Source organism: Lates calcarifer, linkage group LG3, assembly GCF_001640805.2.
Source record: "Lates calcarifer isolate ASB-BC8 linkage group LG3, TLL_Latcal_v3, whole genome shotgun sequence".
Classification (NCBI taxonomy): Eukaryota; Metazoa; Chordata; class Actinopteri; family Centropomidae; genus Lates; species Lates calcarifer.
The window spans coordinates 1,846,839-1,874,643 of NC_066835.1; the positions used below are offsets into that span (position 1 = coordinate 1,846,839).

A 27,805-nucleotide genomic window follows, 5' to 3' on the forward strand; every position below is an offset into this window, starting at 1 on the left:
TACAGCGTGTGAGTGTCTACAAATTATTACATAGCATTTCCTATCCTTCAGTTTTTTCATGCATAGTTGAATAACACGTTGAAACTGCCTATTTCAAGTCAATTCTGTCAGCATGGTAAGAGTGTGTCCATCAGCTGATTTTGTATGACAGCCCTGGGACCACATCTGCCTCAGCTAATCAATGTTTGTGATGTGATATTTAGATGTTGCTAATTTTATAGCATGCTTAACTTTGGCTAAAAAAAAGCTAAAACTTAGCTAGCTAGTAAACACGAGCAAGCTAGCAAGTCACAAAGCCAATAATAACAACAAAACTTTTAATGCAGGATTGCCAACTTTGGGTACCTGGCTGGAGTGGGATTTTGCTGCAATGGGCTAAATCACAGGTATGCACACTAAATCACAGGCACATATTTGAACTCAATTCACCATCATGGTTTTAACAAGTATGCAGGTGCTAACACTTGAAAGAAGCAGGACCTTAGATTTAATGATATAGCACACAGTTTCACAATGTTAGACAAACACTGACCCAATAAAGTTCCATTCACACACTTTCTCTCTCTGGTATATGGGGAAGAGTTATAGATATTTAATTGAAGTGTAGACATTGACTTAACATATTACACACAAATCATAACAAATTACAAACTTGGAATCAACATGTGGATGTAAGTGTGGTAAACAGCAATCTTTGATAGCAAAAGCTAAAACAGCTGGCTAGCAATTTTGGCTACTATGGTATTGTGAGCTAGTCAAGTTACCTGTGATAGTCTCATCTCTGAACACTGCACTTGTGTCTCATCTTCTCCATTTTCCCTCATTCTCATTCCTGCTGCCTCTGTCTTCCTCTGAACTGATGCTAATGCCAGTCCCTCATCTCTTTCTTTCCCTTTTACCTTCTCAAAGTATCTCAATAAACTTGTCATCTTGATTAACAGTTTATCCTGAAAAAATTCACAGTAGCTAGTTGCATAGAAAAACGGAGTACCTACAACACGTTGCTTTCCTTCTTCTCTCTGCTGTGCACTTGACGTTAGATAGCTAATGTAAGCTAGCTAGCTGTTTCCACAGCTTAAGCAATTTTAAACTTACTCTGTACCTTACAGAGCATTTATTCATACAAATATTAAATAATGTTAGTTTGTAAGCCCTGAGTTCGTTAATTAATTTATCCATAATTAATATCTGCCACAGTCACTTTTCTTCAGCCAGGTTAGATGGGAGTGTGACTGGTTTGCTTGAGCACCATCTGGGTTAAGTTTTTGCAAGACATGCAGCAACTCCCGCCCTACTGTGCTGTGATTGGCTAGTGCTCGCTGGCTGTGAGCTTGAGCACCTGTCTATCAACACGGTAGATAACCATCCATAATACGGTTCATCTGGTTTTGGTGTGAGAACTGTTTGGGCAGCGTGAGAACTTGAAAGTGTGAGATTGAGCTCACAGGCCGTATACATATATAATATCAATCACGTGTTCGGCTTTATTAGTATGTCTGAGGTGACCATCAAACATGGTGTCAAACAGGTACATACACCACTTTGTCTCTCCTCCTCAAGTCTCGCTTCAGCTATGTAGCAGGACATCGATAGCTCCTCCTTTAAGGAAAGATCAGACTCCAGAGTTATCATCCTCATAGGGCGAGGGAAGTCATCAATGAATACAGGGGATATGGATGGATATTGAGGCTTTGAAAAGGAAAATCATTCCCAGGGTGAAAGGGGATGACAGGTTGGGGATTATAGCAAAAAAAAGGGTCAGTAGTTGGCGAACTGGGATGCAAGGCTGACGTGGGAATCCACCCACTGATGTCATAATTGTCGTTCACTTGGATGCCATGCTTGACACACCTGTGTGACACACCTTGACACACCTGTGTCAAGCATGGCATCCATGCATGTGACATTAAAGTCACTTTTAGTTCTCAGTGGAGTGTTTCAAGGGGCTGCAGAGTCAGTGGTCTCAACATGGCCTAGAACTTCTGCTAGCCTTCCAAGGGTGAAGCAAGTGGGTGAAGCTCAATTACTATCTGGAGGGAGTTGTACGCTGAGGAATAGTGTGTATTGTGAACAAAAAATACAAAATACACTTAGCTGTATCAGGTTACAATTTACACATGCAGCAGAAACCAAAAAGTCACTCAATAATCTAGTGCTGTATGAGAGGAAGAAATATCCTACTACTTCATCACAGTACAATCACTGCCAAAACAATATACTGTAAGTCTTAACACAAAGGACCTCCACAGTGAAGAAGTGTGGGAAGCATTTAAGTTCAGTCTGTGTTCCGGTTAAGCTTAGGCTGTCTGAGGAGAGGTTCAGTGGAAGATGTTCCAGTGCCAATTGTAATGTGTGGTAGTGTAGGTACATCTAGCAACATCCAGCTGGTTTGCTAAGCATGGGTTAGCTCAGAGAGTCGAATGAAGGATTTATTTTTTCTTTGTTTTACTTGTGCTTTATTGATTTATTTCTTTGCTATTGTTATAATTTCTCTTCATAATCTCACTATTTCCTAGGCATGGGCCAGTTACCGGTTTCACGGCACACTGTGGTCTGAAAAAGACAAGCCACTAATATTTTCCGTCATAACATTCCTACAGTATAAGCTGTTTTCCTCCCACCTTAAAATGACTCGTCAAAGACAGAAAGTGTAGGACTCCCTCAGGGACTCCCTCGAGAAAAGTTGTTTTTCTTACCAGGCATTTCAGGCAAAATAACTCATTTTAGTAATACCGCGAAACCGTGATATTTCTGCTTAAGGTTATCATACAGTCAGAATCTCATGGCGGCCCATGCCTACTATTTCCCTTAAAATTTTCTCTTAGAATTTCATTTATATTGCTGCGTTTAACGGTGTGCACCAATTTACAACTGCTGTCATTATTTAATTTCACGATCATGCAGCTCACTGTGTGTATGGCTGCTTGGATAAAAGTAGTGGCTCATTTTCCCCACAAGCTCCATTCATCCCTTTCTCCTGTTTCCACAGAAAAAAAACACAATATCACAGAACCTCCCATATCAAGCATACAATAAGTGAAACAAGGTGTTCACATTAGGTGATGATGAGGATGTATGACTACTGGAGCACAAAAACTGTCTATTAGCTTCCCCAGGTTGTGTAGTACACTTTAACATACATCTAGAGGAAAAATACTTTTGCTACTGATATGCCTCTGGAGCATTTGTGATAGTTGGGTAGTCCCACACTGAGGAGAGGCAGCGCCAACAATTCAACCCTGCTGCCTATTTGAAACTCATGGCTGCACCTGAGAGGCAGTGTGACCACCTGCAGACAGATGGGATGCATAAACATAGATGCATTACACCCATCAGAGTGTGTGTGTGTGTGTGTGTGTGTGTGTGTGAGTGCATGGGGGTGGTCAAAAGGTACCTGTATGGTGGTGTACAGACCCTATCAGGTGCAGGGGAGTCTTTTTCCATTTTCTGCATGATTAAACTTTGAGTCGACTTCCCTGCATGTTAACATACACAGAAAGCTCCATTAGAGGAATAAAGGCTGGTGACAGACAAGTGCATATGGTGAGTCTGGGTTAAATGCAGGCAGAGAAAAATGCGTGGCTGCCACGGTTGCTGAACCCTTAGCCTCTGGCTGAACCTGCCAGAGGGGTCAAACAGGAAAGAACACACTCCCTGCTGGAGGCTGCTGGCTGAATGAGGGGAAAGTCTAAAGAAAACAGCTCCTCTGATTGGTCTGTCCACTGGGACTGAGAGCACTGACACATGGACTGCACTGATATGCTGAGCTATTGATACTGTATTTTGTTAAATATCAGCTAGTATGAGGGATGAGCTCAAAAAACACACACAGCTGATGAAAGTGCACATGCACTGAGAGACTTCATGTTGTCTTACAACATCATGAAGACATGATATGATAATCTCATCCTGTCTTGGTGTGACTTTAACAAATCAAGTCAATCGTGTGCCATTACTAGCAACATTCACTATGTTTCATGATGTTGACTAAAGAATCATTTTGATTTATTACAACTTATCTTATACTTGTACTTTTAATAGATTAAAAGCAATTAACAAAATTGCCAGATTATTATTAACCACTGTAGGAGGTAATTTTCTGAAGGTTAGCACACCTAAATGTTGTCAATAATCCTGTATAGCACAGGAGGGCGTGAGGGTGTGAGGGCACACAGCAGTTTTTGTCATGTGGCTTCTGAACCTAACCCCGATGAGAGAGAATGAGTTCATTTATCTGGCACAAACTGCTGCATCTGATTGTAGATCCACTGATGAGCTTTACTGTCACACACATTGTCCTCATGCACCAGTGTAAATAATGAACTGGAAGAGGTTAAAACGTAGTGTAGAGCTGAGTAGGACTGTAGTCACTTCCTACTTTTCTGTTAATTTAAATTTACACAATGGAGCTTTAATATCCCTTTGTTCATCTAAACCTGCACGTCTGTGGCATTAGCACTATGTACCTGCAGTCAATTCACAGAGCAAATCCATTTGAATGAAGTTAAAATTATAAAGTAAATCCTTTGAAGGTCCAGTTAATCAAAATTAGGGCAAAAAACATTTTCTCATTAACACCTACTTTCTACCTGGGGACATTGCCTCTGGAAAGAGGTGTCGCTGCTGGATTCATCTAATGTCACCATTCACTTCTATTGTCTGTGTGGAGGTGATCCCAAAAGCTTTACAGAGGAAACCACAAGAATTTGCATAGCTAAATACCTCTGGAGCTAAGAGATTTTTTTTTGGGGGGGGGGGGGTGAACTGAAACTTTGGAACGTTTTAGCTTTACTATAGTCATCATACTGTATGAGGTCTATTGGCGGCATTCCTACCAGAAAATTTGCACCAAAATCAGCTTAAGAAACCCCCAAACACCGAACCTGGTTCAGGCTCAAAATGAGTGATATGTGGCAGGATGTGAGGTTAGATAATGTAGAATCGAAATATCATCTAAATATAACTACATCCTTATATCCCAACCTCGTTCCTCCAGTCTGAAAACCAGTGAGATATAAAATTACATGGTCCACACAACCACACAACAGATGGCAAAGAACCTAAAGCAAAGTCTGTCGCAGCACACAGGCAATTTAGCACAATGATGCCGCATTTGAAATTAGGGCAAAGCTGCTGCATGTAATGGAAAGAAAGGTGTATATAAAATCTAAGGCTTGATTTTAATTTTCAAATAAATATCAATTGAACGCTAGAGCCATAAATCGCAGTGACTGAATTAAACCTGAGAAATTATAACAGATCACCAGAGGCAGGAAGAAGGAGAGAAAAAGGACAAAACCAAGAGGGGGTATAAGAAAAAGAGAAGCAGTTCCTCGGGGTGTTTGTGTATTTGGTTTGTGTTCAGGAGAAAGCTGTGGTGATTTGGATGTGGAGTGGTGGGTATAGCCTAAGAGGATTAGGGGAATAGGAATAGCAGTGGATCCAGTCCCTCTCCTCCACCTCCCCCTCTTTCTCCTCTTCTTCCTCCACTCAGCTGACGCTCTATCCAGTCTGGAAGTGTTTTTCTTCCAGGTTTTCTCTGCAGGAGTGCCGAGTGCATAGCTCACATACAGCAGGCCCAGTCAGAGGAAATAGCCAAAGTTCACTCAAAGTACACCAAATTAGAAGCAGCTTGGCGCTCTTCGTCAGTGTGTTTCACAGAGAGGAATATTTGGAAGACTTTTAAACACTCAAGGACAAGAAAAAAGAGCAATAACAAATAGTCATTTGACTTCATGTCTGCTGGGGAAATGTCAGAGCAGAGCAGTTGGAAGAGTGGAGGATCTGCTTTTCATCAGGGCTTCAAAATCTATTCTACATTTTACAAAATAAAGCGCCCAGATATTGTGCACTGACAAATTATTACTATATCACCAGTGTTTAGAGATTCCCAGGAAGTCAACTGACTAAATCTACCCCTACCCGCTCCATCTGACCCCCTCTGTGACCTCATGGCAACCCCGGGGTGACTGCAGCACTGAGGTCAAACCACACGTTGAAAGGAAGCTCTCCAACTCTACATGCCGAACACAACAGGTGCAAGCCACTTCAAAGCTTTCATAAAAACTGACTGAGAAGTTAAGACAGCCATAAAAGCAGATGATAGACGAGTAAGCTCAGGGAAGGAACGCCGGAAAAGGAATAAGGCTGTTAAAATGCAGGAGGTTTCTTTTTAATCTGCAGGAATTCATGGCCTTAAAAGCAGAGAGCAGGTCTGATTTTATTCTCTCCCTGCCAGCACTTTTAGATGTAACTGGATTCTGATGTTGGCTCTGTTAGAAAACAGTCAAAAGAAGAGAAGCTGGGTGCTCCAGGGATGGGTGTGGCAAACGAGGGAAAAAATCCAGTTCAAAACTCATAATGTTTGAGCTGAGGGACACATTGGAAAGAAAATATAAAAATACTGTGATAAATAATAAAACTGTGACTTCTTTCACGTAAAGACAAATAATTTTACAATGGCAGGTCGTGTTCTTCGACATAAATCAGGAACAAATCGCAAACTTCCACTCCCACCCAACCCAACCACAGTAACTAACATGATGACTGAAAAGGTGGTTATAGTCACTCACTCAATAGACTACAGAGCCACATTTCAAAAGGTAAATTGGATAAAATGTATCCCAAAGTCAACCCCAGCTGCGACAAATGTAAAGGTGCTAATACCTCATTGATCCATACGGACTGTCTGTGTCCCAGCTTAGGAAAATTCTGGACACTTTCACTTTCTCAGCCTATAAACGAAACATCAGTAAACAAATCACCCACGTTTGATATTCACTTTTTTAGGCTGAGATTTTTAGTGTGAAGTCGTTAATTCAGCTGTTATTTAGAATCTTATAATGTTAGAATTGTTTAGGTTTTGACTTATCATTACCAATATATCGTTGTCCCTAGAAAATACATAGATATGTATATATATTTCTATTAATGACAATGCAGCTCTTTACTACAGGTCCCCTTGTATTTTATGTGAACATTCTGTTATGAGCAACAAGCAAATAATAATAAACATGAGAATATGTAGGACATAAAGAAGATAAGGTAATATAGGACAGCAGGAAAATAATCAACAAACCTGCTGATGAAAATTTTAATTAATTAATCTAAAGTGCAAAGAAGGTCATATTTATCAGGCTTACTTAAAATATGTTAATATCATAACAGTATATGTTGTATTACACTGTCTTATAAGGATTTATTGAATTTCTGAATACTGTTAGGTGTTACTTATTAAAGTAAATCTAGTGCTTTTTATTCATCTCTTACGATCCAGTATTATTTTTAAAATTCTTTTGTTCTATTTTATTTAATTATGATTTATTTTTAGCTTGTATTTTATTTCTCTATTTTTAAACCTACTTATATGCATTTATATCTTCCTAATGTCTTTTAATGTCTTACACAAGCACTGTGAGTTTCCTTGTTGTTGAAGGATGCTATACAACTAAACTCACCTGGCAATAATGGCAAAAAAGAAATGTGATGTTGTGTTTTTATGAGGTTCCAGAAGCCTGTGAAACAGCGACTGAACCATCATGTGCGAGTAAAATTCTCCACTGGAACCACATTTAAAAAATATATTTTACTACAACCATAACATAATGAAATTAATCACTCTTGAAGAAATAAAACATGAAAATGTGCTTTTTCTGCAGCTGTGTTGAAGCGAGAGCCTACAGCAGTTTAGGCTGCAATAGTGTAGTATGACATTTAGACATTTTTTAAAAGGCCAGTTTCACTGCTGATACACAGTATCAGTGTAACCCTGGTGGGACCCTAACACTGTCCTAATCATGACAATTAAACATGCCTGGCATCAGACAGCTCTCCTTTCATTTCGCTGTTGTACGCGGCTTTTTATTTCCCCCCATCCGCCTTTCATTTCACATGCCCACTAAATTAGCTTGGTGTTCAAGCTGTGCTAATGGCCTTTCATGTCCACATCAGAGGCGCTTAAGCCTTGAAGACAAAAAGGCCCCAATTATCCCATAACACACATTGACTGTACAATACATATCAGGCTGGAACATCACACTGTCGTTTTAAGTCACAATAGCGGCGGTCTCTATAGACAATCACCTTTCCACTTATTAGTCTTTGGATTTGTTTTGATAAAATGACAATGCTTTTAACGTGAAATTTATTTTTATTTACACAGCGCAGGTATCATATGCAATGATTCCTCAGCTGCAAAGACCGCTTTATAACGGAGGTCCTTGATCATTCGTAATTAACATCTAAACTGGAAGAGGAAGTGCATTAATGGTCGGCTCTTTGTCAATGCAGCTAATTAACACCCAGGAGGTTTCCATTATCCTGAATAAATAAATTAATACACCAACATTTCAATGACCCTGGGAGAAGCTTTCTAAAATCAAAGTCTAATTTAAACGGTGCCTTATTCAAACAGGAAAAGGGCAGGGGTGTCCTGTCTGACTGAACTAAAGGCCAACGCGCAGCTTTACAGGCTGAGGACGAGTTCATCGTGAGAAAAAAAGAGGATCAGCAGTATCTTCTTCTGTCCCATTTAGTGCTTCATGAATCCTGTCTTAAAAGGCCAGTTTGAGCATATGTGTTAAAGGGCACTGACTGTCTAATTGCATAGCACATGAAACAAACCTCTGTGTGCTGCTATTTTTAATTTGATGGGGTATGGATAATGACTTTAGGTTGGTTAACCAATGTAAACCAAACATTATATCAAATGCCATGAGAGAAAATATAGGCTTTATTTGGTAATAATTGAATTCTATGACAATCAAACAGGCTCCGCAGTGTCCTCAGTATGACAGTGGAAAAGGTGCAGGGCCGTAGCTACTATTGACAGGGCTGTGTAGTCACTAATTTCGGGGGAATTAAGATTTTTTTTAGCAACATGGAACTTCCAACAATTTAAAACATAGATATGGTGGTTCTGTTATAGTATGATTCAGTCATTTTTGAGGAACTGTCTTTAATTTTGCCTGCTTGTAGTCCAGTAAATAAGTAAAGGCTTCAATAATTCTTTGGCAGAATTCTGTTCCTGGCAGTGTGGAGAGAGCAACATTTTGACCTTTATGTAAATACAAAAAAAGGAGGATGAAATTCGGCTAATCACATTTTGGCGTCTGGGAAAAATAAATCTGGGAGGTTAGGGGGAAATGGGGGAACTAGGACTTGACCTCAGTAGTGTTAACTCATGCCAACAGCTCTGTCAAAGACCCGCTGCACTAGCAACATTTTAAAGGAACACTCACTATTTATACCTGTTGAGTCCAAAATGACTTTTGCAATTTTGCCTTACATTGATTCATTTGACAATTTACAAACCACTTAAAAGGTACATATTAGGTACATATGAATAATTTCTAAATGTTACAATATTCTCCTCAGTCCACTCTCATGATTAGTGTAATTTCAGCTTTATTAGAGTACGTTGTCCTCCTATGGATTTATTGGAAACTGAATTATTGTGGTCTATGGGATTAAGGCCATTTTCAAGTATTTCAAGAACTTCTATTTGATTTTTTTTAAAAAAGCTTTGACATCATGAGCAATGACCAATTCATACTCCAGGACAAGGTAAACACAGAGACTTAATATAAAATAAATAAGGTAGAAAACTACAATGGTTTCAGTTACTACAATAACAGAAACCAGTGCAATAAAAGCAGCATTTAGACCTTCATGTAAGAAATTTAAAATTATAGACTGTGTAATTTAACAAAGAATAACTGAATGGGAGATATCCTAATAACAAGAACAGCATTTTGAAACCATCTTTTACCGTCTGGTCAAAATATCATGAGAGCAGTAGGCATGCACTGAGCAAAGTGGGCACCACTATTTCGAAAATGCCTCTTACAGACCATCCGTGAAGATCATCCGAGAATGCACGGGAGTATTTAAGAAATCAGATGCTAATATATTTGCAATGGCGAAATTACATTTTCTTTAGTCTAAAGTTAAATAAACGTTTTAAGATTTATTTTCTAAATATAGTGAACACTGCCTGTATACATCGTGTCAATAAAACCTTTTAACTCACTGTTGTATTCTTATCATTCTGTTTTAAAGCTCAATTAGCCTAGATGATTAACTAATTAGTAGATCCACATGAAATTCATAGCAATAATTTTGATAATCAATTAATTGTACAGTTCGTTTGTCAAATTTGCCATTAATTTGCTGGTTCGAGCTCCTCAAATGTAAAGATTTTCTGCTTTTCTGTGTCATATGCAATAGTAAATTGAATATATACCTGTATACAGATTTATAACTGTTGTAATTCAAAGATGCCACCTTGCACTCGGGGAACTAGCGTTGGATTTTTTCATGATTTCTTGACATTTTAGATAGAAAAGCATTAATTGAGAAAATAATCAGTCAATTAATTTGTAAGATAAATGTTAATCAGCTGCAGTTTTGCCTGATCACTCAAATTCTGCCAACAGAAGCGTTTCCATCAAACCCTGAGCTGCAGCAGAGCGACTGTGAAGAAGCTTCAAGTTAAAGGTGGCGGCTGTAACTTTTGCATTTTTTCCTCCTTCTAAGAAGAAGAGCCTCTCGACTGACTGCCCTGAGGAATGACAGCTGGAGGCTGGTCATTATCAGATGAGGATAAATCACAGAGCAGCAGCAGCGACAGTGAAAAACAAACAGACAAGTGTCTCATGAGCACATGGTTAGGGAATGAAATTTATCCAGTTCCGAAGACGACAATACATGGCACCAAGGTAACACCTTTAGTCAGGTATTTCAATGCACGACAAATCACCCTGCACCTTTTGTGCAATTATTGTAATAATTAAGATTATGCTTGATGGTCTTTAGTTACTTATTATTGCTATTTTAAATACAGTATCGCCTTAATGTTACTTTTAATTTAATATTTCAGTCTCCTGTTTTTCTCAGCAGGGGGAATCAGCTCTGTTATTCCAAAGAGTGCAGTTGGCCTTAGAGCGTCCACTTATTCACCTGGTACAAAAACTAGCAGCCACCCATCTATCAGCCCTGGCCAGTTTAAAACGCAAGGTTTTGACATGTTCCGATAGCACCCCGCTAATCGTGCTGACAAGTCCGCGGGGTCATTTATCTAAATCAGTGTCAGGGAGCGCAGGTCGCGGCTCGTCAGCCGCTCCTCCTGTCATGTGCGGCCGGGGAGGAGGTGTGGAAACGCCGCCTGTGTTTACTCTCTGCATTCCTCCAGCCTGCTGCTCTCTGAACTGTACTGATCTGGGACAAGCCATACAGGCTGCTGAGAATTTATGGAGGCGTGCGGTACGGTAGGATGGAGGTTATGGAGAGTTTTCTACAGAAACAAACTTCTTTTTTTTTTTTTTGGAATCAGACAAGCACCAGAAATTTACAATTTATTATGTCATTGAGCTGCTCCATGAAATATTGTCCCTGTGAAACAGCTGATGTATTTTTAAAAATATCCCTCCTCATATATTTATGATATGTGATGCTCTCGTGCATGCTGCACTCAGAGTTCCCCTAAAACTTTTACATTTCCTGGCTAGTTAAGAAGGAGCAAAAGTGCTGGTGGACTTTCCACCATAATAATCAGACCTGCGGGCCCTCTGTGCCAACTTGTTATGAATCGTGTGGATGGTGGACTCAGCTTGAACTGACCCATCGTTGTTCAGCTGCTCATCCTTACAGCTCCTAACAGCAACAGCAACAACAACAACAACAACAACAACAACATGATGATGATGATAAGTTGGACCTACAGTGTGCGCTCCGGCGGTGCTGCCACTCTCTGTGCGCCAGTCCGCTGATGCAGGCTTTCAGAGCCTTTTCCTGCAGCATGCAGGAGGACGGGCTGGGCGTGTAGAAATCCAACATCTGCCCGGGACTCACGGCCAGCACGTCCATGCAGTCAAACATGTTGACGGCGCGTCGTTCAACTACTCTTGTGCGTTACAGATGAAAAAAAAAAATCAACGGCATAAGCGCACAGAACTCCATCAAACTCCACGAGCCTACTTCTACCCTCCTCCTCCTCTCCTCCTCCTCCTCCTCCTCTTCCTCTCCTTCTTCTTCTTCTTGGCGCGGCGGATTTCGCTCCTCTTCTTCTCATTCGTCCCGCACCGGAATCATGAATTATTTCGGACCAAAATGTTCAATGGCTTCCTCTAAATACTCATTTGCCATTTTTTTTTTCCCACCACCGCACCGTGTCCACTCCGAGCGCTGCCACGGACGTCTAAACTGGACTCTTACATAATAATAATAACATCCCGACGTGTTTTCAGTCAGTCGCCTCGTCGCGGTACCGTAGACTGGGGTAAGCAGCAGTTTAAAAAAAAAAAAAAAAACCCGCCTGAACCGGACGATCTTTCTTTTGTAATATCAAAAATGACACGGACGGCGTTTAAAAGCACATGTTCTCCTCTCCGATGACGAATGGGTTATCCGTCCCCCTGTGCAGCTCATTTCCAACTAGTTTTGCCACAGAGAATGAAAGATTGAATAGCCTAATATATGCGAGTGAACTTTCTATGAACCCTTCCGAGGCTGCTGACCTTCAAATGACCCAGGCAGGCTGACATCACTGCAGCTCCCTAGCGCGGAACAAGGCAGGAGAGGAGAAACGCAGGGGAAACATGATAAAGATTTTTTTTTTTTGTATGTTGGGAAGAATAAAATAGGCTACACGACGGTTCCAAAAAAAAATTAAAGAGTTTCTTTTTTTTTTTTTTAATCATTTTAATCTGAGCAAGTATGACTGCAGTTCTGTCTGCGCTCTGATATGTGTTGCTTTTTTATGGACAACGACAGGAAAGTGCCCTTTTTTTTAACAGAGATGAATGGTCATAAACAACACCAACAGTACTGATTTATGTAGTTTTAAAATAATAATGTTTAACTCAAAGTAAAGAAAGACAGAAAAGTCTGTGTCTAATCTGCATTATCACATTCATCTCGACAATCTGCAGGATGACTGGATGGCCTGTCATTAATCATTCAGTGTCATCAATCAGGAGGTCAAAACACATTCATTTTAGAGGAAGCATTACTTCTGAATGTTATGGAAACTTCATTTTGGCATTTCTGGAGGTTCCTATGTGGCTCTTCATTAAAATTACACAAATTATCGATTAGAAGTTTTGAAGATGACAATTTAATAGGTTTTTTTACAATTTGGACTCAGCTGAGCTTTATTTTGAATTCCTTCATGGGATTTTGTTGCCTATTAATAAAAAATAATAATAATCAGAGATCAGTTTTGGATCAGTTCGCACCTCACCAAACAACTTACAAGAACAATGTGTCAGGTGTTTATGTTGTATAAATTAGTATTATTTTTACAAAATCTTTTTTAAAATGCTGGGAAGTATTTCCTGAGTAAAATGCATGCAACTGCAGTAATCATGCTTATTGGTTTCTGCTTGACTGTATAATGAAACTAACTGGCTGAGATGAAATATAAGTCAATGGAGTTTAAAACACTTCTGCATTGGGCTGCATAACAGTATACAACTCATAAACTGTAAAAGTGATTAAAATGAGACTATTCACATTTGTTACAGTGTGCATAATGTGAAACATGAAATTTGAATGTTTGTACTGCACAGTCCCCAACATTTTAAACAGGATTTTTTTTTTTTTTCAAGTTAAAGATTGTGGCTTTGTCCAGCTTGCCAACAGCTTTGATGATAAACTGCACACATGACTGATGGCTGGCTTGTTATTATCTGGCTGGTGTGATCAATCATGAGGTCGTACAAGTGTCATTTCAAAGGAAACATTATTTTAGAATGTTTTACAGGCGGCAAATTTATTTGACATTTCTTGAGCCTCTTGTTTGTCTTTTGCTCTTCATTAAAATGACACAAATTCTTGGTGAACAATTACAAGATCAAGTCTGAACTTTACCAAACTAATAACACCTGTTTTGTGAGCAACTACTGAGAGTATTGACCCAAAAGCCTGTTATAAGCCTGTTATATTATTAACCTATAGAGAGATCAATATTCTATTTGTCCCCTGTGGGGGAAATGGTTTTGCAGTATAATCACAAAACATGCAAAATAAACTTTTTTCCTCATCAATCTGCACTCAATTCTCCATAATGACAAAATGAATAACTAGAACTTCTGCAAATGTGTTTTTAAAAAAGGAAAAACTGAAAAATCACACTGACATAAGTATTCAGACCCTTTGCCATGGCACTTGAAGTTTAGCTCAGGTTTCTCCCATTTCCACCATGGTATATTCAATTGATTGGACATCATTTGGAAAGGCAAACACCTGTCTATATAAGGTCCCACAGCAGACAATGCATATCAGAGCAAAAACCAAGCTGTGAGGTCGGAGGAACTGTCTGCAGAGCTCAGAGACAGGATTGTGTTGAGGCCCAGATCTGGGGACGGCTACAAAATAACTTGGCTGTATTGAAGGTCCCAAGAGTCACAGTGGTCTCCATAATTCTTAAATAGAGGAAGTTTGGAACAACCAGGACTTGGTAGCAGAGGTGACCAAGAACCTGATGGTCACTCTGGCAGAGCACCAGTATCCTGTGTGGAGATGGGAGAAACTTCTTTATGAACAATTGTCACAATCTGGACTTTTTGGCAGACTGGCCGGACAGAAGTCTCCTCAGTGAAAGACACATGAAAGCTGCTTGGAGTTTGCCAAAACCTCACCTTAAGGACCCTCAGACTATGAGAAGCTATCTGATCTAATGAAACCAAGGGAAAGGGAGACTGGTCAGGGTTTATCGAAAGCTGAATGGAGCAAAGTACAGATATAAAGTAAAGATATCAGATATAAGAAAATACCCTTAAACCCTGCAGTGTTATTACAGGATGTTGAGTGTAGACTGAAATGAGAAAAAAAAGAATTAAACTTCAGCATTAAGCTGCAACATAAGAAAATGTGAAAAGTGAAGGAGTCTGAATATTTTATGAAGACATACCACAGACATACTCACACACATGCCCAAACTCATGTCTCCCACCATGCATCAGAGAAGGCTGGTCATCCTGCTCAGTTACTATGTGCATTACTTGTTTAAAAACTTAATAACTTGTGGAACGAATTCAAATTTGGATCTGTTTTAGGTGAATAGACAGGAACAATATAGTCGCCCAGATGGCAACAGTTTGAATGAAGAGGCGAGGGGATGCCTCCTGTCACACACAATGTTGTTTTCTTTAGCTACCAGCCTGCCTCTGGAAATGCATTCCATGCTGTTGTAACCATTTTTCTGACATACTTTTTCTGTGCCTCAGTGGCATTGCCATGCCAGTCGATAATGCAGAAGGCTAAAGCACTGTAACATTTGAAGCATTTTATTGTGGGGCATTAAAGAGTAACAGTTTCTTTAAAAAAGTACATTCTTTGATGTGTTGTAGTGCTTATGAGATCAGCCCACATTTAAGCTTATGGTTGAGAACAATGCCAAGGTACTTTTACAGTTTGTATCGGCTCCCCACTGGTAAAGGTAGGATGCAAGGATTATAATTTACAATATTAATACATTCAAATAAAAATAAAAAATGAGAAAAGCACTTCCTTAAGAAAATGCACTGATGATATTTGATCCTGATGTACTGGCTGAGTTACATGAAATGGGACCGAATTGTGGTATGTGACTGTACATGTTTTCATGATGAGCTTAGTCAGAATAATAATATGAGGAATATTAAGAATCAGTATGGAAGACAACATCATCAACTACTTAATACTCTGAAAATTACATTTTAAATTGTGGTTCATCTCTTTTTAGTGATCACAGATGTTTATTTTCCCCACAACTTTACAAGCCACCAAATCATCCAGTCATAATTGACTTCTACTAAATGCTGTGATAAATTTATATAAAATCTATTATAAACCTATACATCTGAGCCATTGTGACAGATTAAAGTACTCAACAGTCTATAAGCAGTTTCATTTTGTTCTACATTGAGCGGGTACAACATTAAAATGCTGCTTGCCCATTAATGTAAAGCTATTAAAAATCAAACAATACAATATAACACTCTAAATAGGACTTTACTGCTGTGTCTTTATGTATATTTTGCTACCATTACTATTACATTTAGTCTTAATATAATGTTTTTTAAATGCAGCAAGTTAAGAAGAAATTATATGTTAGGAAACAGCCTGACTGAGAGTGATGTTGGTACTACACAATGATGTGCAACAGCATGAGGTGCTCATGCTGACTCATTATACAAGACTGCAAACCCCATGAACTGAATGAGAGTCAGCTGAATCATATGCCATACACATACAGTAGCTTTGCCATCTCATCATTTACTGTTTTTAGCAAAGCAGTGGCTGATGCAGTACAAAATGACCCAAACTGTGAAGCATTACACATCTGTGCATTAGTAGCAAAGATGAGTTTCTTTGCACATAATAACCTGAAAATGATATAAATCATATCATAATGTCATTAACTGTCCAGCTACTCTGTTAAATATTCACCTCCTACATACTGTGCACATTATGCATTATGCATTATATCATATTCTGATACTGATCATTATTCCTCACAGTACATGCATGTGTGATCCCATACAACCACCACAGGTTAGGTAAGTAAACATACCTGTGCCTCATCAAGCTATAAGATCATAGAACAGCAATAAAACGTAATCAAATAACCTGTGCGTGGCCTCTTTGATTAACACAACTTTTTGTCCTAATATTCACAAATTCCAGGGAGCCTTCTTCAACCTTCTCACTTTACATATTCTCTCTCTCTCTCTCTCTTCATCTTTTACTTGAATCTGGGTCTTTAGAAAAAACAGACTTGTGTCTTATTAACCATTTCTGTAGGACTCAACTTCTACATGGGTTTGCAACCTAGTCTTTAACTGAAAAATGAGATATCAGCTGCTTCACCTCCCATCAGCATTATGACAGAGATAGAGCATTGTAGCAGTGCCTGTGTGGAAAACCTGCAGTTAGACCTGTCTATTTCTGCCTTATGGAGCTATTAAACCACCTATAACAACTTAGACTTTACTGTCCTAGGAGGCACACATAGCTGTCGTTTGGAGACAAAACTACATGCCTTTTCAAAAATAGTTGAAATTATAGCAGCAGATATACTCTACTCAGCCACAACATTTAAACCACTGACAGGTGAAGTGAATAACATTCATCTTGTCACAGTGTGATGTTCTGCTGGGAAACCTTGGGCCCTGACATTCATCTGGATGCACCACCTACCTAAACATTATTGCAGACCAAGCTCACTCCCCAAGGCAGCTTGGGGGTGGGTGTGCAAAAACTGCCCAGAAATGGCTCGAGGAATACAACCAAGACCAAGAGGTGTTAACCTTGCCTCCCCAGACCCCGACCTGATTGAGCATCAGGAAACCTCTTGGGGTGTCCTGTGGTGTCTGGCACCAGCACACTGGCAGCAGATTTTTTGGGTCCAGTAGGTTGCAAGGTGGGGCTTCCATGAATCTGGCTCGTTTTGATGCATCCCACAGATGCTCAGTTCCTTCAGTTTAGGTGGGTGGTATGTGTCAAATAACATCAAGATGAATGCCAGGACCCAAGCTTTCCCAGCTGAATATTGCATTGTAACGAGATGATCAATGTTATTCACTACACCTGTCATGCTTGATCAGTGTCAACTCACCACTCAAGGCTGTATCTATGGTCGGATTGATCCACCAGGGTGCCCTGTGGCAAAAATGAGTTGTGCTGTGAGCCCTTACTAATGTCCCCATCTAAACATCTTGTGTGGCTGCAATCTTAAGATACTCATCAAGGGGAAGAAATACTTTCTCCAAAACTTATATTTAAATTTTTTCCCTATCTGCTACCTCTTCACCATTCCCTGTGGTCTAACCCAGAGAAAATATTTGTTCTACACTTCTTCATAGAGAACAAAGTTTGTTAGAGTGAGTGGTAACCAATTCTGCCCACCAACATGGGACACATTTAAACAACACCAAAACAATATCAAACTCATACTCATACTCTACATGTATGTCCCAAACATATTTTTAAAAAATCTAATTTATTATTAAAAACAAAAGAGGCATCAGCAAATGTCATTTATTGGCTTCTCTGCAGTGAAGTTTTTTGTGATGATTTTGTGGAAATAATATATTTTACATTATTTTAGTCAATATACATTTGTCAAGGATGCACTGAACGTAGGATTAGATAGCCTGGTAATTTGTATTTTGCTGGCAAAATATTAAAAATGCTTTAATATTTATGCCATTTATTATTAGATTCATGTTTTCTTTTTATTTCTGGAGCATGTACAGCATTTAAAAATGGATAATATGTTGCAGTGCTTGATAAGATATGTATTAAGATGCCAAGACAAGAGTTCTTATTATAGCTTAAACTATATACACTTGATGGCCATCAAGGACCTCAGCATTTATGTTATCTTATTAATTTAATGTAGAGAAGGTTCATGCTTTCTTATATACATACATAAATGGCTAAGATGGCTAAGATCTAGGAATGTAACGTCATTATTGCCCACAACTTTACAATTGGGACAGTGTATATTCAAATAAGTGAGTTACATCAGTGGTGCTGTGTCCTTCATAGCAGTTTGACCAGTGTGATGTTCATTTCTCAGACTGTGCCACTTCAACAGTATTTCATAAGAACAAAGCAAATATTCCAAAAATTCGGGAAAATTTATGCATTTCCTAATCTTGTTAATCATCTTGTGACCCCTCAGATTTGTGATTTGTTGGGGGTATCCAACCCCAGTAGATAAGCAGTGGTTTAAACAGACTAGGTAAACTGATGAGTTCATTAAAACCTGTTGCATGTTCTCCCTTGTAAAGCAGTGTTTAACAGAAACGGGGCATGCACAGATTAAGTTGGTGCATCAGATTTTATTATGACTGATGGCCAGGAGTGATGGCTGTTACAAACTTGGCCATGGAGTTGACATGGACAGACAAGGAAGTTTTCCAGGTAGGTAGGATCTTATGTCTATCAAGTTACATGACCCACTGACCCATAAAAGTTAGACTATCTTGACCTCTCTGCTTCAGTTTTGACCAATCCTTTTTTAATCTATCCCTCACATTCCTCAGTTATATGGAAGTGTAATACTTCATTGCTGTAGTTCCCCTTAATGAGCAAACACTGTAAATGGTTAGTTTCACATACAACATTTATACTGTATGATAATATACATTAGCCAGAGTTAGCTGTGTGCTGAAAACCACACACATACTAACACTTGTGATAGCCTTTGATGGAGTAAAGAAGAAATTTTGAGAGGCAGAGCTGGCCTGAGCGCTACACAGCACATTGATCCCCACGGAGCTCATGAATATTGCAGAGAGCCTACAGCAGAGCTGAAACAGGAACCCCTGGACCCCCCCCCACCCCCCCTGCACACACCAGCTGACCCCCTGCAGTTCAGCCAGTGTAACAGTAACCCATGGATACACACACATACATACACACACGTACACACAACCCCGGTCAGCACAGGTAATGAATATACCTGAAAATCCACCTGTAATTAGAAGGTGATAATGAACCCATCCATCAAGATAAGCCACTTTTTGGCATCAGTGCTCAGTGTCAGTGGCATCAGCTCGTGGCTGCCACTGCCAAAACTCACCAGGCTGTGACAATACACAGCGTAGCTGATCATTTAATAAGGCCGGGTAAAGCCTGACAGCTTCAAGGATGACACACATGCAACGGCTGCTATTTTCACTGTGTTTCAACACAACTAGTGGGTGGATAACTTACCCACCGAATCTGCAGCTTCAGGTGCACGTTGAATTCCCATTTCTTGTTCACAAGAAAGCCTTATTTCATAGCATATTTATGAGCTGAACTGAATTTGTTGCTCACAATTCATCGGTGGGTCAAACCCTGTAACAGCTATATTTAGTTACACTTGCACTTAGCCTATTGGTAATTTAATTGAAGCTGCATGGCAGAAGCAAATACATTTTCCACTCAGGTTAAGTATCATGCCAAAGCGTGCATCGGAATTATGCCATTGTGTCGCAATATGATACACAGAGTGAAACTGAAGATTATTTCATTTCAGTATGCATCATTAGCATAAATTCTTCACAGTAAGGGAGTATTTATGGATCTAAATACAGTCCTATTTCAAATATTCTTTATCTTATTAAAAATGAAACATACAGTTACATAAGCTTTAAAAACATCTATATTCTATTTATGTAGAACATATGCAGAGGTGTGAACAGGCAGAGGATCAACAGCTTATTCTTTTCAGGTTGTATTTAAAGCATTGATTCATATTATGCCTACAGCACAGTTAAACCTCAAGCATCCTTCAGTGGATCATTTGAAGCAGGTTTTTATTATACCAACAAAAACTGGCTTTGTTAAAAAAAAAAAAAAAAAAAAAAAACATTTTCCACAGTGAATGGAGCATTTGCATCAGGTGACCATTCTTTAGTAGAAAGAAAGAAAAAACATTCCATAAAGTGCTGTATTATTCTGGTGTGGCTCGAACATTCAAAGAGCTTTTCCGCCTCTGTGGACAGACTGAACAAAGCTAAGAGCCAGCATAAGACAGCAAATCTGAAGGGGTGCAGAAAGCACAGGAATACTTTATTCTAAAAATCACAAGCCAAGCAAACCCAAAGGACTGAAAAAATATTCATAATCCCTTCAATATATTTTGTTTTTCACAAAATGTATTTGTTGCAGCACAACTACATATCCTCACTTCAGCAAACAACAGCCCAAAAGTTTGTGAATAGCCACACAAAGTGCTTTTTTGAGTATTTGCTGCCTGCACGAAAAGTGCAAAAAAAAAAAAAAAAAAAAAAAAAAAAATCAACTTTCCCATCAGGAAAAGATAATGTGGAGGATACACAAAAGCAGGAAGTGGTTTGACATTGAGATACTGAAGAATGTAAAATGTGCAGGTCAAGTGGAGTATGTGTGGGAGGATTTACCTTGCAATGCAATTCTCAAATCAAAAAGTGATACAGCAATGATTTTTGCTGTCAGTAAAACTTTAATTAAAAAGAGAAAACTGTAACTATCAGCAACATTAGTTCCTTACTGTAGATCTTTGATCCACTTTCCTTGTCCAATCATTAACTGCTTTGTATGTCCAGATTCACACAAATATGATACACATTTCAACTTTAAAACTCTCACTGAAAAGCTATTTATCTTTTTTCAGTTGTTGGTTACACAAATAACCCTAGCTCCAAACCCCTTAGCTGAGGCGCAGCTGTTGCTGTCTTTACCCACAGTTTCATACTAGGGCATTCATTTACAACAGCAAGCTGTCCAGTTACTAAAACTTACAGTCTCTGACAGATTCCACTGTTTTTGTTAGATTACATATAGTGACACAACCCTATTCGCAGTGGGGAGTGACATTTTTGTTTCAGAGTTGTGTTACTGAGTGTCAGGAGACTGCACTGTGAACTTTGTCCACTGATTGTGTGTATGTTTGCTTCAGTTACTGTCTCATAACGAAAAGGGAATTCCTGTCCTACAATTCACTAGTTCCCTGTGACCGCATGGCCCTGATAGGAGCTGTCTGCGTCCCCTTCCTTCTCACTCAGCACAGGACTCTCACAACAATATATTTCAACAATAATAAAAAACACAGACTCAGTGCTTTTACTTGATCGCTTATAGACAGCTCTTTCACCCCAAACTGCTATATGCCATTGTAAATTGTGGAAAATCTGATTAAACAAGACTCATTGAAGCCTTGGTTCGGTCTCTATTCACATGGAGAAAAGTCCAAGCAAACCAAATTAAAACACTTGGAACTGGATGTAAACCATTCATTATCTATACCTTAAGGGTCGCGGGGGTGCTGGAGCCTATCCCAGCTGACATTGGCTGAGAGGCAGGATACACCCTGGACAGATCGCCAGTCCATGCCAGGTGGCATATAGAGACAAACAACAGTTCACACTCACATTCACACCTAAGAGCAATTTAGAGTCACCAACTAAGCTATCCTGTATGTCTGGACTGTGGGAGGAAGCTGTGGAGAACCCACACAGGCACAGGGAGAGCATGCAAACTCCATTGATAAGTCCTGGATGAACCAGGATTCAAACCCTGGAACCTTCTTGTGTGTGTGTATGTGTATGTGTGTGTGTGTGTGTGTGTGTGTGTGTGTGTGTTTGTAAGGCAACAGTGCAAACCACTGCACCACTGTGCTGCTCTGGGATGTAAATCATGCACCGCAGAACATAATTTACGCAGATAGTGGGCTGCTTGACAACATCTGGCAAAACTGCTTTTCTTTATTATTTTATTTTATTAATAATTTGAATCCCATTTTCTGAGCACATTCATGCTCCTAAGAGGATGATTCCTTTCCAGTTTGGTCACATAATTCTGGTAGTGCAGCCACTGGGCAAATTATTGTCATATTATTCACAAAATATTCTACAATCTACAGATTAGATTTCTGTAGAATATACTGAGCACATTCAGGCCCAATAGATTTTGTTTATCTGCTCTTTTGTCTTTGGACAGATCCAGGCACACTGCAGGCCTGTAGCAGATAGACTAATGATGTCCTCCTGCTCTGCACAGAAGAACTTCATGAAATCAAACCCTATTTTTGATACTATTTGAGCATTGAGCATTTTGATTCTGTCAGTAGTCTACGTCTACATAATGTAATTTATTAGTTAGTTTTTTTCCCACTTTCCCGCTCTGGATTTGATTGCCTACTGAGGAGAGACTAAATGTGCGCACAGTCAGGGTAAACAAACAGGTGCAGGAGACATTCAATACATCTACAAATAAGTACACTGTCAATGCCAATGTCAAATCAATGTCCCAATAAATAATTTTATTCTCTTCCTCAGGAGCATAAAACTATGTGGACTCCTGTAGCAAGTAATGTTTGCCATGTTCCCCATTTTAGTTCAATGTGTTAGCATGCTAACATTTGCTAATTACATGTACATGTGTATAAAAATAAGTCCAAAATGCAGGAGGATGATGTGCCTGAGAACAAAATGCCAAGTGATATGATTGGTTGAGCACAGAGGAAATGAAAGTGACTGACTACTATTAAATGGATTACCAGAAATGTTGTCTTTTGTCCTGTGCAAGTCTTTGGTTTATGACCAAATATTTATAATGAACTGATTGCAAATGAAGCTTCACATAACATCTTTCACTAAAAGTGCTTGGTTGGGTACCTGATATACTCCACAATAGAAATATGTCCAAACTGACAAATGCAGATATTTTATCAACACATAAACAAAAACCAAATCTCATGCATGAATATATTAGTTTTGCTGCTGTGCAGGAGACATGATCAACAGATTTAATAAACCACCTCTCCCCCTCAGCTGCACAGTTATAGATTGAACTGTGCTAAGTTAAAGTTATAAGCACAAGCCTCCCATGGTCATGACAGGGCATTTCAAGTCAAGTGCACATTATTGTCTGCTCTGTACAAGACAATAGCTAATAAACATTGACTGTGCAGGCTGATTGTGATTGGTTAAAGACGTGTACTGCTGGCCAGAGGTATGGAAGAGAGACCCATTACAAACTAGAAGGCAATAAAGTGAGCTCATTTACTCGTAACAGCCTAACTACCTTTAGCAATGGGTCCCCTGCTGGAAATTTGGGTCGATGGAGAAGCAGTAATTACACTTCTGTCTAAGTGTCTCAATGTGACTGCCTCCATTGTTTACTTCTCTGTCTCCTACAAAACACTGGCTGAAGGATCATTTTCATTTCCAATCAAATCTGTGAGATTGTGTGTGTGTCTATGTGTCGCCACATGCATGAGTGTGTGGGTGTATTTCTTCTCCATATTGTAAGATAATGTAATACAATGTGATCATCAGTCTAACACAATTTGTTTGCTCACTGTCTGGCAAAAGCTTTTGTGGAAATTTGTTAATGTGGTAATCGGTTTTTAGTTTTACATGTATTTTATCTACGGAGATAAGAACTCATAACTTTTTAATCATTACACTCTGCAGAGAGATTCAGTCTCTCTGTCAGTCTGTCAGTGTGACCAGTACCCAGTCTTTGGATATATCAGATTTTCCAAAACTTCAGATTGCATCCATCAGTGGATTTGTTCATTGGGTAATCAGAGTAATCATGCAGGGCTTTTGTGTTCAACTGGTGAAATTTGATGAGCAAATTTGTGGAAATACAACTGAAAACCTCCAGAGAGGAAAAGATGGCCCCACAGATTGTTGCCTCTAGTTCTTTGTTCTCTCGTGCATTCACTTTTTTATCTGTTCCACCTTATCTGACATTCTACAGTCTTCACAAACACGGGAAGTTTGTTTGTTTGAATATAATATCTTGGTGAAGTTATGACAGCGCAGATTTTTAACAGTGCTCCCATCCATTCAACCTGGTGAATCGCTGTCCCAACAAAATAGATGCTGCTGCTCTTGAGTTTCACTGAAACCTGGTTTGGTGAATCCACCCTAGGATAGCTTTTCATCTTCACTGAGGAAAATGATGTTAAGGAAAATGTGTAGTCCAAACCTAGAAACTCATCATAAACTGCAAACGCTTTTATTTGCTGTAGGAATTTTCCTCTTTTATTCTGGTGGGAGTTTACATCCTACTACAGCCAACACCTGGCTGACCAGATAACCAGCATAGAACATAATCATCCAGACTTCAACCTCATCCAAAATGCAGACCGCATATTAAATGTTCCATGAGGGATAAAAAGGCACTGGACCACTGGTATACCATATGGGATGCCTACCACTCTGTCTGGATCATCTTTTACTGACTTACAAGTAGAAACTAAAATTTGCCTGTGGTCAAGAATGTGAGAAGATGTGTGTACCCACTAACATCTCCACATTCAACAACAATAAGCCATGGCTTACAACTAACCTTAAGCTGCTCTATCAGGCCAAGGAGGAGACCTACAGAAGTGGGGACACACTGACCGAGGAGATCAGAGTAGCAAAGAGCGGCTACACTGAGAAGCTGAAAAACATGTTCTCAGCTAACGACCCAGCGTCAGCATGGGGAGGCCTGGACAAAATCACCAGCTAAAGGAAACCATCCCCCAGCAGTGTGGAGAAGCATCAGCTGGCTGACAACCTGAATATGTTTAACTATAGGCAGCAGGTGATTTTAAGGCGGATGCCATCCCCCCATGTACCACCTACACAGGTCACTGAGGTTTGGACCTCAGTGTTTTTTTTCTTGGTGTATATAGTAAAAGTTGTGAAGTAATTGTTTGGTGTTGCAAAGATATTGTACAACACCAAGATCACCAACTTTCTCAGCTGATAAACGCGTGCATGTGTGTTGCTGTGTTGAGTGAATTACCTTGTCGTAACTACAAAATCTTTACGCAACATAATTTAATGATGTCAACAACTTGACAGGCAGCTGAATGTGCTGAATAGTGATACAGGTAACTATGGAACTTAACTGACAGACCCTGTGTTTGGCTTTCTTCACTGAAACAGAAGAAAAGAGAAAACACTGAAGACGCTGATCAAAACTCTGCTTTGGGAAAGGAGGAGAGATAGGACAAGATGAGGAGACTGAGAGAAAAAGAAAGGGAGATGGTGACATGAGAGAGGAAAAGCAGGTACTGCCCATCATGTCCTGAATAAGATTTGCGTGATGTCCCTGTGCTGTTCAACACAAACAAAGCCTGATTTGATCACATTCAAACAATGTCAGACTAATTACCATATTCTTTGGTAGTTATAGTGGAACCTGTAGGCTCTATGTACTGTTTGAGATACACCCCACCCCCCTGAACACATGTGTCCTGCAGTTAAAAATAACAATCATCCACTGACTTCATGTGTGATAACCAACAATTACACCTCTCACACACCAACTGCACCTCCTGCAGTCATCTCACCCCTCCCCACTGTTGCTTTTAGCTTTTTATATGACACATGTGCACATTGTAGGATGTCCATGTCTGCATACAGATGGAGGTGGAACAGTTTCCTGGTGCAACAAAACCTGGTGAACGTGAACTGAATGACAGAAGACTGTCCTGCGCCTGCTCAGGAAGTTCAACCTGCCTCAGGAGCTGCTGATCTGAGTTCTACAGTGCAATCATCGACCACATCCATCACTGTCTGGTTTAGTTTGGCAACTAAACAAGATAAGAACAGACTACAGCAACCACCATCCAGGACTTGTACACCTCCAGAGTCAGGAGGTGAGCAGGGAAAATCACTACAGACCCTTCACTTCCTAGACACAACCTCTTCCAACTTCAACTCCTCAGAAGCTGGTTGACTTGTAACCACAGTAATGTGGTGCATCAGTAGCTCCCTTGGATTTTGCTACATTTTTGTTTTATTATTTATTTTATTTTAGGAAACTAAAATAAATGAAGTAAAACTCACTGAGCAATAGGAAATCAAAGTCTGTTGTGCCCATGCTTTGTAGAGACCTGGCTCCATCACAACATCTGATTGACCTATTGCATGATGGGTGGACAGAGCACAGGTCACCAGTGGGACAAAGGGAAGCAGACCTGTGTTTACATCAGTGATACTTGGTTCTCAAATGTAGTCAGTTCCTTCAAATGCATTTTCAAATTCAGATGTATATGTTTTTTGAATAGTGTGGAGGGACTACATATGTCTAGCCGATTAGCTTAGGCCAGTAAGCATCAGCTTGGGACTAATAAAGGATTATTTTATCTTATCTTAATTTTATTGTGAAATCTTGTGTTGCATAATGATAATTAAATTGATCTTGAATCATATAGATAGAAGTTTATTTATCTTTACTCAGCTTTGTTGTCCTTTTTGCTTTATGTTCACATGTATCCACTGTGTGCTCTATGTGAGTACACTGAGACAGTGGAAACTACTTGAGCAATAAAGCTGATTCTGATTCTGATTTTTGACAGTACTGACCTTTAAGGGAATGAAGAGAAGAGTCAGAGGCGTCAAGAGGAGAGTTTTAAAAAATAATAAGCTATCATATCAGTGTACCATCCATCCTATATCCAGTGGATGAGGACAGACATCCTGATATAACATCTTATCAGATTCCTGTGCACCTTCATTCTGCACATACTGACAAAAAGGAGCAGTGGTTGTAGTTCCTTGTGGTTTTCTGAGTTTTCCAAGATAGCTGGTACAATGCTTGCATTAAGGCTGGCCCTCTTGCAATCTGCCTCTCAATGTAGCAATCAGTCTTACCCTGGCTCATGAACTAGAGCCCTAGATATTTGAATACTTGAGGCAGCAATTCATCCCTGACCTGAAGTTACCATGACTTAAGACTTTCTTGTGCTGACTCTCACCGTCCGCTTCAATGTAAACCTGCTTTAAAGGAGTATAAGCTGTTAGCTTGTGGTCACTATGTCATCAAGTTTCCTGCCCTGCCTGTTTGCATTTCAACTTGCCACTTTCCGGTGTGATAAGGCAATCTGAACCTGTGTAAGTCTGAAACTCAAGAAAAATGACTAGAGCAAGGGAATGGTGTGAGAAGCTCAGATATTTGGAATGACCATGGAGTAGAACCACTGCTCCTTCATGTAGACAGAATGGAGCCAGATGAGGTTCAGGCGTGTCTAATGAGATTAGCCGTTTTCACATATGAATTCCAGACAATGTCTGCAGAATCATTGTCTGGAGTCCTTTCACACACACACAACCCACAACTGGAGATTGTCTACGTGAGGTGCATTCTCACCTCCAGGAAATACTCTGTTTGGTTTAGGTGGTGGCGTCTGGGTAGATCATGCATGTGATCAGCGCAAGATAGGGAATGTGAATTTGCTGGACAGCGACCAAATCTATTCACATAATGACACAACTGGACATTACACAGACTTTATACTTGGGACCTACCAGGTTAAAGTCTGTTCAAGTCAGATTCA

General features: G+C 39.6%; 1 protein-coding gene across 1 annotated transcript in view; it reads right to left on the minus strand.

Moving 5' to 3' along the window:
• The window catches only part of LOC108900257 (retinoic acid receptor alpha-A), a 73,245-nt gene extending 60,606 nt beyond the window's left edge, over positions 1-12,639 (minus strand). The window contains exon 1 of the mRNA XM_018701227.2: positions 11,721-12,639. Within this exon, the coding sequence (XP_018556743.1) occupies positions 11,721-11,877 (157 nt within the window). The 5' untranslated portion in view covers positions 11,878-12,639. The remainder of the gene's footprint in view (positions 1-11,720) is intronic.
• Positions 12,640-27,805: the final 15,166 nt, after the last annotated feature.